The 13862-nt window shown below is 47.9% G+C and overlaps 1 protein-coding gene across 5 annotated transcripts in view; it reads left to right on the top strand.

Moving 5' to 3' along the window:
• Positions 1-13862, top strand: part of Tfcp2 (transcription factor CP2) — a 40204-nt gene that overhangs the window by 14480 nt on the left and 11862 nt on the right. For 3 of the 5 annotated variants that reach the window (XM_051160357.1, XM_051160356.1, XM_051160355.1), the window contains exons 2-8: positions 1636-1787; positions 2171-2247; positions 3964-4069; positions 7576-7682; positions 9262-9414; positions 11788-11898; positions 12214-12302. In XM_051160357.1, the coding sequence (XP_051016314.1) occupies positions 1636-1787; positions 2171-2247; positions 3964-4069; positions 7576-7682; positions 9262-9414; positions 11788-11898; positions 12214-12302 (795 nt within the window). The remainder of the gene's footprint in view (positions 1-1635; positions 1788-2170; positions 2248-3963; positions 4070-7575; positions 7683-9261; positions 9415-11787; positions 11899-12213; positions 12303-13862) is intronic. The other 2 variants (XM_051160359.1, XM_051160358.1) reach the window with 1 other exon arrangement.

The following is a 13862-nucleotide window of genomic DNA, read 5'->3' as shown; positions in this document are numbered from 1 at the left end:
AAACCCTGTCCTTTGCAAGAGCACACCTTCCAGCCCCTTAATTTTTGTCTTTTTTTTTTTTTTTTTTAGTTTTTCGAGATAGGGTTTCCCTGTGTAGCCTTGGCTGTCCTGGACTCACTCACTTTGTAGACCAGGCTGGCCTCGAACTCACAGCAATCTGCCTGCCTGTGCTTCGGGAGTGCTGGGTTTAAAGGAGTCTTCCACCAGCCTGGCCAATATCTTTTTTTTTTCCTTCCATTTTGTCAATTTTATACACGTATACAATGTATCTTGATCATGGTCAAACAGATCCACCTGCCTTCTGCATCCCAAGTGCCAGGACTAAAGGCATGTGCCAGCTTGCTGGACTGTTTTTAAATCTGGTGAGTCCAGTCAGTTCTACCTCTGTGCGCATGGGCATGGGATCATCTGCTGGAGCGTGGGCAATTTATCAGTGGCTCAGAGGTTAAGAGCACTGTCTGCTCTTCCAGAAGTCCTGAGTTCATTTCCCAGCAACCACATGGTGCCTCACAACCATCTATAATGTGATCTGATGCCCTCTTCTGGTGTGCACGTGTACATGCAGGCAGAATACTGTATAAATAATAAATATATAAATCTTAAAAAACAAAAAATCCCCATCAGGCTATCAACCAGCCCCTGGCCTTGAGAGCATGCCGTCCACCATGCTGGGACTTTGGCTGGCTTGACCTCAGGAAGGTCACGCTGACCCACAGTTGTGTTGAGTTCATGAGTGCAACAGCCGTGTCTTGTCCAGAAGGCTGCACTTAAGAACACTTGTTTGAATCTCTTACCTGCTTGTTCCCTCCTCGGCTGGTGATGTTCCCTGAGCCTTAGGATTTGTATAAATGTCCCGTCAGTGAGGACAGTCTCAGCACTTTGACCAGTTACAAGTTTGTGTGTTGACTGTTGCATGCTTTAAAAGGCTTCTGACAAAGGCTGTAGCAGCACAAAACTATGACTTAAAATATAATATTTAGAGAGCAGTTTGAGTGCATGGCTTCCCAGAAGAGCAGCAGTAGGTGCTCCGAGGGCCTGTGACCTCCTCACTCACAGGCTTTTGATCAGATTTGCAGTACAGGTAGGAGTTCCCTCCTGTGGACTTCAGGTTTGTTCAGACAGCACCGTGACTCATCCTTCAAATCCTGTGCTGAGTGTTGCTGCTCAGGCCCAAGTGTGCAGCTCTAGGCACTCCCCGTTGCCGGCCCCTGCCCTCAGTGCAGCTCTGGGGACTCCCCGTTGCAGGCCCCTGCCCTCAGTGCAGCTCCAGGACCCCCATTGCAGGCCCCTGCCCTCAGTGCAGCTCCGGGGACCCCCACTGCAGGCCCCTGCCCTCAGTGCAGCTCTGGGGACCCCCATTGCAAGCCCCTGCCCTCAGTGCAGCTCTGGTATTATTTTCAGTCTCTGTGAGTCCTGCCACAGATCTTAACCACATAAAGGGTTTAACAGAAAATATTTGTCATTATTCTTTGTAGAGGGATGCGTGGGTACTCTGTGCTGCTGTTTAGACAAAGTGTCACCAAGGAAGAGTGTTAATGGCTTCTCGGGGACCTTTGCAGTTAATTTTTTTTTAATTAATGAATCTGCTTTTGCACCTTAATCAGAAATTAATAGAAGTTGTTTGTTTTGTTTCAGCGATGTCCTTGCATTGCCCATTTTTAAGCAAGAAGAGTCAAGTTTGCCTCCTGACAGTGAGAAGGAAATCCTGCCTTTCCAGTATGTTCTGTGCGCCGCCACCTCTCCAGCAGTGAAGCTCCATGACGAGACCCTCACGTACCTCAACCAAGGTCAGGATATGCAACGCAGGCACCTGTGTGACACGCATGTCATCTGTGGAGTGTGGCCTGTCAGCCAGAGCCTCGGGGGCGTCTAGTCCTAAGGCTGACTCCTCGGCCTGCCTGCTATTTCCAGCTCACGGTCCTGTGCTCTGCCCACTCTGCGCGAGGCTGTCACCCTTCACATGGCCTTGGACACGCTGCCTGGCGTTTGTTTCATAATAACTTAGAAAGTTGTGTCTGTTCCTGTGACAGGATGTGAGAGTGCTTAGCACAGGGCCTGGCTTCTGTTGGTAATAACAGGCTATTTGTATATTTAGCAACTATATTCTTTCTTTCTGAGTTGACATAAGTGGATTGTGATGGGTGTAACTTGTAATTAATTTTTCTTCTAGGGCAGTCTTATGAAATCCGAATGCTAGACAATAGAAAACTTGGAGAGCTTCCAGAAATCAATGGCAAACTAGTGAAGGTAAAAACTGTTCTGTAGGTCTTTTTTGGGGGGCTGGGGTATAGTTTTGTTGTTGAATGTCATTTTGGTTTGGTTTGGTTGTTTTTGTTTTGTTTTGTTTGGCAAAGTCCTGTACATCCTAGGCTGGCCTTGAACTCTGAGTCCTGCCTCAGTTTAGTAGAGTTTAGTGCTGGGATTCCAGGAATGCACCGTCATGCATGGCTGGATTTCTCTCTTCTCTTTCATATTGCTTTGGCTCCTGACAGGCAGGAATTGATGGTGTCTTCTGTCTGCACAGATGACCAGGAGAGAGACTAACGGTCTTTGGGCTGAGAGTGAGAGCACGCCTTGCTGTTCTCGTGGACTGTTTGATTGACTATGTGGCTGTGCCTGTGTGCACGCATGCCAGGGACTGGGTGGAGGTCAGAGGGCGTCTTGAGGGAATCAGTTTTCTGTTTGTACCACGTGGATTCCACGGATGGAATTCAAGGTTGTCAGTCTGTGAGGTGAGGTGAGCGCTTTTACTTGCTGAGCCATCTTGCTGGGTTTCTCCGAGTTGCAGGAGCAGAAGGCTCGCAGGTCCTTCTTCAGGACAGCTTCCTGGTGAAGCTGCTTTTGGTGGCATAAAATCAGCTCCTTGAGGATTACAATTTTAATAATTATTATGAGTGAGTGGTTGCCTGGTGTGTTTGTGTAAACCAGAGTCTAGTGCGTGTTCAGTGTGAACGCCAGCTGTTCCTTAAGGGTTAAGTTTTTGGTTCTTTGGATCCCTGGCCTTGTAACAAGAAAAACTGAAACTACTGTTGCTGTCTCTCCTTCTGTCTTGTTGCACCCTGGATGTAAGATGAGTCAGCACCAGCTTTACTGGGGTCACCCATGGAAAATGGGCCAAAGTTCTCCCTTCTGACCTGTCTGCTCAGGACTGTGTGGTCTGATCTGAAGGTACTGGTAGCAAATGAGCCAGCAGCGCCCCCAGCAGGCCAGAAAGAGCACTGACTTTGCTACAGTGCACTGGTTAACACCACCTACCCAGGGAGTGAGACCATGAAAAAGAACCAAAACCCAACAGAACTCAGAGCATGCTGGGTACAGGAGTTTTATCAGCAGCTGTAAAAGATGGTGGGGAATTTGGCAATCTCCACAGAGTGGGAGTAACGTAAGGAAAGTTGCTAGGAGTGGCCTTATGACCCTCAGCGTTTGTAGTTTGTGTAGGATCGGCAAGTAGCTGGTGTCTCTTACGCACATGGAGGGCTGCGCTGGGCCACTTGATGTGACAGGACCGTGTAGATGCTGCATCACAAGGCTGGCTGGGCGGCTCAGCAGGGAAAGTGCTGTTGCCGCGGGTGGGTGGGACACATGGTGTGAGGAGAGACTCTCTGTGGTGTGCGTTCACTCCTCCGATAAAGAAGGAGACAGTAATTACAAAGAAAAAGAAGAAAAACAAACAAAAAATAAGCCAGTGCTGGGCAGTGGTGGTGCACACCTATAATCCCAGCAATCCGGAGGCAGAGGCAGATAGATCTCTGTGAGTTTGAGGCCAGCCTGGACCACAGAGTGAGTTCAACGACAGCCAAAGCTACACAGAGAAACCCTGTCTGTGGGGGGCAGGGAGAGGGGTGGAGGGAGACAGAAAATTTTAGGTTGTGTCTAGAAACCAACTGACATTAACTCTGTGAGTTTTCTTTTGTCTGAACTGGTTTTCTAGACGCGCGTGGACTGACACTGTCCTTCCTTTAGAGCATATTCCGTGTGGTGTTCCATGACCGGAGGCTGCAGTACACCGAACACCAACAGCTAGAGGGCTGGAGGTGGAACCGGCCTGGAGACAGGATTCTCGACATAGGTGAGTAGGGAGGACAGCCTTGCCTGAGAGCCCAGAGCTGGTTTCCCTGGTGGACTGTCCCCGATGCATGTGCTTCAGACCTGGAGGTGGCATATCACCAGGCATAAGGAAATCATTTGTGAGACGACATCAGGATCGGAGTAGGACATGGCCATCAAATTCCAAAAGCTTTTGTTCAGAACTGTGGTAATATAAAGTATGTGACGTACATAATATAAACCTTGAGTTTTTCCATTTTGAACGGGCAATGGAATGATATTAAGTGCATTTACTTTGTCTACTCTAAGTAGTAGCTTTTTATTCCACTTTTCCCCCATCCCCCAAACCACACTCCTGCCAGTCACTGTCACTCTAGGAGCCTCATGCAGTATTTGACATTTGTGACTAGCTTCTGTGAGCTTCAAGTTTCATCCACGTTGTAGCATGTGTCAGATGCCGTTCCCTTTGAAGGCAGAGGGGCGTTCAGTGCGTGCTGTTCCTGCTCACCCGCTCCCCTGGGGGCTGGGCAGCTTTACTGACAGGCTCTCCTGAGGCGCGCCTGGGAACCTGGTCATGGTAACACTTGGTTTCCTGTTTGTCTGAAGCAAGAGCTCCTTGTGTGGCCGGCTGATCCTGTGGTGACTCCGGCTGTCTCTTTAAGCACAGACGACTCACGTGAGCCAGCACCCTCCCGCGCTTGCTCATTACTACGGGGTGGGAGCGCTGGACCATCAGGCAGTTCTGTTCTTGTTCTTGTTTTGAGCGCAGCAGCTGTAATGCGTTTTACCAGCAGCATTCGCGTTCTCTCCATGTCTGACAGTATCTGTTCCTTTATTTTCTGTGATGCTAGAGACCACAGGGTCCTGCATACTAGACAAGCTCTACAGCTTACTTACTGGTGCCCTCAATTTTTAACCATTTATTTTATTATTACTACTATTATTTTTCAAACACGGTTTCTTCTGTAGCCCTGGAACTTTTCGTGTAGATGAGGCTAGCCTTGAACTTACAGTGATTTGCCTGCTGAGTGCTGGAATTAAAGGTGTGTTCCACCATGCCCGGTTGAGTTACTGTTTTTATTTTTATTATTGTTTTGTGAATTTTTAATTTGTTTTATTCTTCCAAGACAAGGTTTCTCTGTAGCTCTAGCTGTCCTAGAACCACTGTGTAGACCAGGCTGGCCTGAAACTGACATTGGCCTGCCTTTGCCTTCTCCCGGGTGCTGGGATTAAAAGCTTACACCACCAAGCCTAATTTATTGTTTTGTTTTGTTTTTAATTTATTTTATTTTTTGAGTATGGGTCTTTTGTCTGCATATATGTCTATGCAGCACACGTCTGGTGCCCAAGGAAGCCAGAAGAGGTTTTAGGTCCCCTGGATCTGCACTTGCAGACCGTTATAAGCTGCCATGTAGGTGCTGGGAGTGGAACCAGGGCTTCCTCCTTCCCCCCTGTGGGTTTAGGGATTGTTACTCGGGCTTGGCAGGAAGTGCCTTTTCCAGCTAAGCCTGTGGCCACATCGGATCCACTGCACTGTTGAATCCAGTCCAGTGCTGGCTGGCAAGCATGCACCCACATACCCAGAGAGAGCTAGGGTTGTCGCCTCTTAGTGTGCAGTGCTGTTCTGATGCACCTAAATACTGCTTTCCCTAAGCAATAGGATTCTGGCAGATGCAGTGTGCAGTCTCTCTCTGTGTATGTGTCAGTCTCTCTCTGTGTATGTGTCAGTCCCTCTCTCTGTATATGTGTCAGTCTCTCTCTGTATGTGTCAGTCTCTCTCTGTGTATGTGTCAGTCTCTCTCTGTATGTGTCAGTCTCTCTCTGTGTATGTGTCAGTCTCTCTCTGTGTATGTGTCAGTCCCTCTCTCTGTATATGTGTCAGTCTCTCTCTGTATGTGTCAGTCTCTCTCTGTGTATGTGTCAGTCTCTCTCTGTGTATATGTGTCAGTCTCTCTCTGTATGTGTCAGTCCCTCTCTCTGTATATGTGTCAGTCTCTCTCTGTATGTGTCAGTCTCTCTCTGTGTATGTGTCAGTCTCTCTCTGTGTATGTGTCAGTCTCTCTCTGTGTATATGTGTCAGTCTCTCTCTGTATGTATCAGTCCCTCTCTCTGTATATGTGTCAGTCTCTCTCTGTATGTGTCAGTCTCTCTCTCTGTGTATGTGTCAGTCTCTCTCTGTGTATGTGTCAGTCTCTCTCTGTGTATGTGTCAATCCTGACATTCATCTTTGTTCTACAGGTGATCACTGTTGACTGCTGATAAATGTAGCTACAAAATAAGTTTGACTGTTACTTTCATACAGGGCATCTGAGGTCTGGGTGATTGATGACTGACTTGAGGATGGCTGCAGCACAGCTAACAGGTGGCACAGGGCCTTCTTAGTGCTTCCTTACGGGAATCGCAGCACAGCTAACAGGTGGCACAGGGCCTACTTAGTGCTTCCTTACGGGAATCACTGAGCCGAGCAGTAGCACAGCTACATCAGGCTGCGTTGGTGACAATACTGCCTAGGGTTACATCCTCAGCTGTTGTGTTTGGTTTCTGTCTGTCTGGTTGGTTGGTTTTGGTTTTTCAAGATGGGGTCTCTCTGTGTGGCCTTGACTGCCCTGGAACTCACTTTATAGACCAGGCTGGCCTTGAACCCAGACGTCCTTCCGCCTGCCTCTGCCTCCCGAGTGCTGGGATGAAAGGCATGTGCCACCACGGTCCACCCTATATCTGCAGTTTTAATGTTAATAATTGAGAACGGAAAATGGATTTGAGTCGTGCATGTGCAGCATAGAACTAGGCTTTAACAAAGCACATGGCTTTGTGCCTCATCCCCCAGGGTACGGTTGGCTGTTATGCTACAGGTTGTGTGTGGTCTCCGAGTCTGCATCGACGTCTGTGTGAATTTGTCCTCTAACTATGATGCTGCGTTTTCTTTTCCTTTTCTCTCTTTTTAAAACTTTATTTGTTTTTATTTTATGTTCATTGGTGTTTTGCCTGCATGTATGTCTGTGTAACAGTATCAGATCTTGGAGTTACAGACAGTGGTGAGCCACCATGTGGGTGCTGGGAATTGAACTCAGGTCCTTTGGAAGATCAGACAGTGCTCTTAATGTCTGAGCCATCTCTCCAGCCCTATTGTGGGTTGTTGTTGTTGTTTTTTTGTATTCAGGCACAGTCCTTGTGATGTGCTTTCTGGCAGTAATGCTAAACAGAACTTAATTTATAATTTTCTGTTCTCAGGGTGTAGGAGCAGGAGGATTCTGACTTTGAGGGTAGCTTCAGCTGTATAGTGAGACCTTGTCTCAAAACAATTTACAATTTTGATCTTAAAATAGTGTGTAGACTTAACCTACCACCTTCAGCTGCCTTAAGACCTCGGTAGCCACATGCATGGTGGCACGGGCTCATAGCTCAGCTACTCAAGAAGCTGAGGCAGGGGAATTGCTTGAGCCCAGGCAATGCAATGAGACCCCCATCCTAAAAACAGAAACTAGCAGCCCTCGGAATTGTTCAGTGATTCCCAATTATCTCTCTCAGATATCCCGATGTCTGTGGGTGTCATTGACCCCAGGGCCAATCCAACCCAGCTAAACACAGTGGAGTTCCTGTGGGACCCTGCCAAGAGGACATCTGTGTTTATTCAGGTAAGGCCTGCAGTTGCCGTTAGGCTATCAACAGCGCCTGTTACTACCAGGGTGGGGATGTAGCTCAGTTGGTTGAGTGCTTCCTTAGCGTACATGAGGCCCTTGAGTTGACCCCTGTGCCCCATAGACATAGTGTGGTGGTGCACACCTCTAACCTTAGCACTCGGTTAGTAGAGGTAGGAAAATCAAAGTTCTGTATTGAGTGAAGTTCAAGGCAGTTGGTGGCCCAATTGTGAACTAGTAACAGCAAAAAAGATTAATTTAAAATTTAAATTTAAAATCGTTGCTGTGCAGATGGACATAATGGTACATGCCTTCAATTCCAGCACTGACAGATAGCTATGAATTTGAGGCTAGCCTGGTCTACATATGGAACTCCAGGACAGCCAGGGCTACATAGAGAGATCCCCACCACGTGCGTGAGTGAGTGAGTGTGTCCATGCACAAGCATGTGCACCAAGCACGCACTCTCCAGTGAGCTGCAGCTCTCTTTTTCAGGGTTCTAGCCCATCAAGCTGAGGCATCTCAGATGAGGCGTTTGAATTATTTCTGCTAATTTCCCGTAACTACGTCTCTAAAATGTTCGCTGTTGGCTGCGTAGTATTCCATTCTGTGATTGTAGAGAATCTGCCTAACAGTTATTTAACATGTAAATATTTTTCCCCACTGTTATCCATCAAGTTATTTTGTTTATTATGTATACTGTATTCCTTCTGCATGTACGCCTGCAGGCCAGAGGAGGGCACCAGATGTCATTATAGATGGTTGTGGGCCACCATGTGGTTGCTGGGAATTGAACTCAGGACCCCTGGAAGAGCAGCTAGTGCTCTTAACCACTGAGCCATCTCTCCAGCCCCCATACACTTAAAGTTTGATATGCATATGTGATTATGTCCTTTAGCTACATTCCTCAAACTTCTTTATTTGTAATTTTTTTTTCTTTTTCTTTTTCTTTTTTCTTTCTTTCTTTTTTTTTTTTCCTTTCTCTTTTTTTGGTTTTTCAGTGTAGCCCTGGCTGTTCTGTACACTCTGGACACCAGATTGGCCTCGGACTCACAGCGATCCTCCTGCCTCTGCCTCTGGGGTGCTGGGATTAAAGGCGTGCGCCACCACGCCCAGTTTATTTGTAATCATTTCAACAATGCTTCATTAAATATCTTTGAGATTGTCACTATGTCAGCACTATGTATACATGATTTTAAGACTTTGAGTAACAGTCCTAGTGCCTGAGTACAGAGGCCATGGGCATCTCACCCTGGTGGTTGAGAGCCAGCTGATACGGGTTCTGGGAACTGCACTTGGATGCTCTGGAGAAGAGCATGTGCTCTCAAGCACTGGGCCATCTGTCCAGCCCCTGGGAGGGTCAGAGGCTTAGGGAGAGCCATCCTTCCAGCTAAAGCGGTCAGCTGCACTGTCCGAGACTCCCATCCTGTTCCACCTGAGCTCTCCGCCTGGGCGTGCCCCTCCTGCTGTCTAGTGAAAGCTCCCTAGCTTTGCTTCCGTTGCTCCCTGTTCTCAGGAGTGGACATTGAGTCAGGGTTTGCCTCAAGCAGCTGACGCCTGGTGTCCCTTCTTTCAGGTGCACTGCATCAGCACTGAGTTCACTGTGAGGAAGCATGGTGGAGAAAAGGGGGTGCCCTTCCGAGTGCAGATTGACACCTTCAAGGAGAATGAGAGTGGGGAGTACACGGAGCACCTGCACTCAGCCAGCTGCCAGATCAAAGTCTTCAAGGTACCCGGGGCCGTGTGCTGCCGGAAAACCTGCTGCTTGGTTGCTTGGTTGGTTCGAGACAGGGTTTCTTGTGAGGCCCTGGCTGTCCTGGACTCCTTTGTAGACCAGGCTGCCCTCTGCTGAGATTAAAGGTGTGTGCAACAGGCCCAACTAAATGCGCTTTCTGTTTTGTTTTGTTTTGTTTTGTTTTGTTTTTTGAGACAGGGTCTCTCTGTGTAACAGTCCTGGCTATCCTGGACTCACTTGTAAGGTTTTTTGTTTTTTGTTTTTTTCTAATTTTTTAAAAATTTATTTTATGTATATGACTGCTTTATCTGCATGTACACCTGCAGGCCAGAAGAGGGCATCAGATCCCATTATAGATGGTTGTGAGCCACCATGTGGCTGCTGGGAATTGAACTCAGGACCTCTGGTTAACAGCACTTGTGTAGACCAGGCTGGCCTCAAACTCATAGCGATTCACCTACCTCTGCCTCCTCAGTGCTAGAATTAAAGGTGTGCGCCATCATGCCTGGCTTAAAACCTCTTTTTTTATTGTTGTTGTTGGTTTGTTTGGTTTTGTTTGTTTTTCCGAGACAGGGTCTCTCTGTGTTAGCCTTGGCTGTTCTGGTCTCCCTTATAGATCAGGCTGGCCTTGAATTCATAGCCATCCGCCTGCCTCTGCCTCCCAAGTGCTGGGATTAAAGGCGTGCACCACCACACATGGCTTTATCGTTCTAAGATGAAGTGCCAAGGTAGTGAGTCTGTTTTTAAAACTACAAAGCTAGAGTTACTGAGCAAACCTCTGAAATGCTTCCTAATGTGTTAGGGTCTGAAAATCCAAAACAACCCAGACAGGCACAAGAGTCCAGCAAAGCAAGATCTTTATTGAATTAGGCAGCAAAAACTACCCAGTGAGGACTGCACAGACTCGAGCTGACTGCATCTTCGAGCGTTCATCTTAGTAAGTACTTCAGCAGATAACAAAATTTATTATCTCCAGGGTGCTCCTTACTGACCTATCAGGGCTGCAGAACAGACTTGGGAGCTGAACTGTGACCCCAAGCCAGGATGGTGCTGAGACTTCAAACCTGAAACCCCCAAACATCTGTGCCAGGTTACAGTTACATTTCCCCACCAGTCAGGACTCAGGGCGAGGGCACTGCCTTAGGAACATGCCTTGTGGTGCGCTTGCCCTGTGCTCGCTGGCTGGGTCATTCAACTATGGCGGGCGGCTGACCTAGCATTCACGGCTCTCAACTTGCCAACCAGATGTCAGTTACCAGGGAGGTCTTTGGGAGCTTGCACTTTATTTGACCTCTATTCAAAATGGCTCCCGTGGGCTCCTTCTTACAAATGTAGTTTACATGGAGTTTGGTGCAGGCTAACAACTCGTGAAGTGAGCAGTAGGCGAAACTGGGTTCTCATTAGAGCTTGTTGAGCTTGTCAGCTCTGCTGTATGTTCCGGATCCTGGGCGGCTAGTCTGGGCACACGTACAGCTAGTGCTTCTGTTACTTTTGTTGTTTTGAGGCAGGCATGAAGCAGTAGTTTTGAGATAACAGCCAAGAATGGCCTCAGATTTGCTAAACAGCCAAGAATGGCTTTGAACTCCTGATACTTCTGCCTCCAAGGGCCGGGCCTTGTGGGCACGTGTCACCACTCCCTGCTTTGTCTTTGTTTTTATCACATGAAGAAATTGAGGCTAAGTGTGGTGGCTGGAGAGGCTGAGGCAAGATTGTTGCAAGGTCGATACCAACCTGGGCATGGCAAGTTTTGGAGTCAGTTACCCAACAGCCCTTGGGGCCCCACAGTATAATCTCCCTTATTGCTCTTAAGCCTGACTCCCTAACCTCTCCGCAGAGGTGACTAGGGTCACAACTTGTTACCATGCTCTGGGCCTGTTCTGTTCTTTGAATGTGCTTGCACAGGTATACAGATACTTTCCCTGAAACATGAGTGGGAGTGTACTGCATGGGTCATTCTGAGAGTTGGCTTTCTCCTCCGTTAGCTCTGTGCTTTAGAGGTCTTTCCATCTGTTCATCTTTCCAACTGCCTCAGACATGTAAATACCCTGTCTTCAGACAGTGAGGGTGGTGCACATAGCCCTCTGCATTACTGTGCACACATGGTTGCTCTGCATGTGAATAGTTAAGTCTTTTAAATATTTCTGGGTCAAATTGTAAGTATTTGGTCTGGGCAGGTATTGTTTGTTTTGCTTTTTCTGAGACAGGGGTTTCTCTGTGTAGCTGTTCTGGAACTCACTTTGTAGAGCAAGCTGGCCTTGCACTCATAGAGATCTGCCTGCCTCTGCCTCCCTAGTGCTGGGATTAAAGGCACGCACCACCACCGCCCAGCATGTAGTTGAATTTAAAGCAACATATTTCTCATTTCAGCCTAAAGGTGCAGACAGAAAACAAAAAATAGATAGAGAGAAAATGGAGAAACGGACACCCCATGAAAAAGAGAAGTATCAGCCTTCCTACGAGACGACCATCCTCACAGAGGTAAACAGGCTCTCAGCTCAGTCTGTGCTCTCACTCATCGTCCTGTGGTGCTTGGGATCGGTCGGACCGAGGGCCTCGTGTATGTTAGGCAAGGACTCTGCCACTGAGCTCACACCCATCCCCAGAGTTCCATTCACAAGAGGAAATGTGTCTATGAAAACACACATATCCTTCCAGCCTGCTCTCAACTTTGTTGTGAGCATTCCTCCTTGACACCCGAAGATGCGCTGGAGGATTGAGGGGTGTAGGGGCGCTGGACAGAAGCACGCTTCCCTACCGCTGCCTGAGTCCTCCTGAGTCCTCCTGTGCTTTCAGTGCTCGCCGTGGCCTGAGATCACCTACGTCAGCAGCTCCCCGTCTCCTGGCTTCAACAGTTCTCATAGCAGCTTCTCTCTTGGGGATGGGTAAGTCTGGGAAAGCAGTTGGATTATGTTTGCACTAAATGTATTTTATTTCATTACATTTCCTTCAATACAATCTTTCCAAATTAATACTCCAAAAAATAGATGGAGTTTTACCCTCTAGACAGTGTCAGGGAGCAGCGTCAGGCGGTGTGTCAGGCAGAGTGTCAGGGAGTACAATCAGGAGGTGTGTCAGGGAGCACAGTCAGGCAGTGTGTCAGGGAGCACAGTCAGGAGGTGTGTCAGGGAGCAGCATCAGGCAGTGTGTCAGGGAACACCGTCAGGCGGCATTGGGTAGTATCTTCTGTGGGAGGTTTTTAGCAGCATGACCAGCAGCCTTGGTCTCCTGAGCTGCCTTACCTCATTTGCCTGTAGTTATGTCACCTCCTTTTGATGCTTGCACCAGAGAGGGGGGACTAGGAATTGGGAGCACGGCTGCATAGACATTCTTTTTTTTTTCCCCGTGTTAGAATACTTGTATTCAGCTGTGGGTGGTGGTGCACGCCTTTAATCCTAACACTCGGGAGGCAGAGGCAGGTGGATCGCCGTGAGTTCGAGGCCAGTCTGGTCTACAAAGCTAGTCCAGGGCAGCCAAGGCTGTCTTGAAAAACCAAAAATTAAAAAAACAAAACAAGCCAGGCGTGGTGGCGCACGCCTTTAATCCCAGCACTCGGGAGGCAGAGGCAGGCGGATCGCTGTGAGTTCGAGGCCAGCCTGGTCTACAAAGCGAGTCCATGATGGCCAAGGCTACACAGAGAAACCCTGTCTCGAAAAAACCAAAAAAAACAAAACAAAACAAAACAAAACAAAAAAGATGTAAAAAGTAGCTTAAATACTTGAGAAGTAGCAGTAGCAGATAAGAACTAATGGTCTTAGTTATAAAAGGCAGTATACCTGTTAGAGCACTGACGTCGTGGCAACTACAGCAGAAATAAAGGCTAAGGGGTTGGTTTTTGTTTGCTCACAGCAGGGTCTTACGGTGTACTCCAGGGTGGCCGTGGCCTGTTAGACAGCCAGGTTGACGAGGGTCCCAGCAGTCCTCCAGACCTAGTATGGGATCCTAGGCTTCAACTGCCACCTCTTGTGTGTTTCTTTGTATATGGAGCCTTAGCTTTATTTCTAAGATGGCCTTGAACTCCTGGAGCCAAGCAATCCCCCTGCCTCAGCCTCTCAGTTAGCTGACTACAGGCATGGTTCACTGTATCTGCCCAAAGAAGAGCTCTTGAAACAGGGATTTCATATTATCCTTAGGGTAGAGCTGTCCACTCGGGGGCGATTTAAAATATCTGCAGGCTAAGGGTTGTGTTTTTCTTTTCTTTTCTTTTTCTTCAACTATTTCTCTCATAAAGAAAATGAACAAGGCCTGGCACTGTGGCGCACACCTTTAATCCCTGCACTCGGGAGGCAGAGGCAGCCTGGTCTACAAAGCGAGTTCAGGACAGCCAAGGCTACACAGAGAGACCCTGTCTTGAAAAAACAAAACAAAACAAAACAAAAACAAAAGAAAAGAAAAGAAACATAGCCAGGCAGTGGTGGTGGCACATGTCTTTAATACCAGCACTC

The sequence above is a fragment of the Acomys russatus genome, chromosome 17 (assembly GCF_903995435.1).
Source record: "Acomys russatus chromosome 17, mAcoRus1.1, whole genome shotgun sequence".
Taxonomy (NCBI): domain Eukaryota; kingdom Metazoa; phylum Chordata; class Mammalia; order Rodentia; family Muridae; genus Acomys; species Acomys russatus.
Note: the sequence above shows the minus strand (reverse complement) of the source record. Positions and strands in the feature narration are given on the sequence as shown.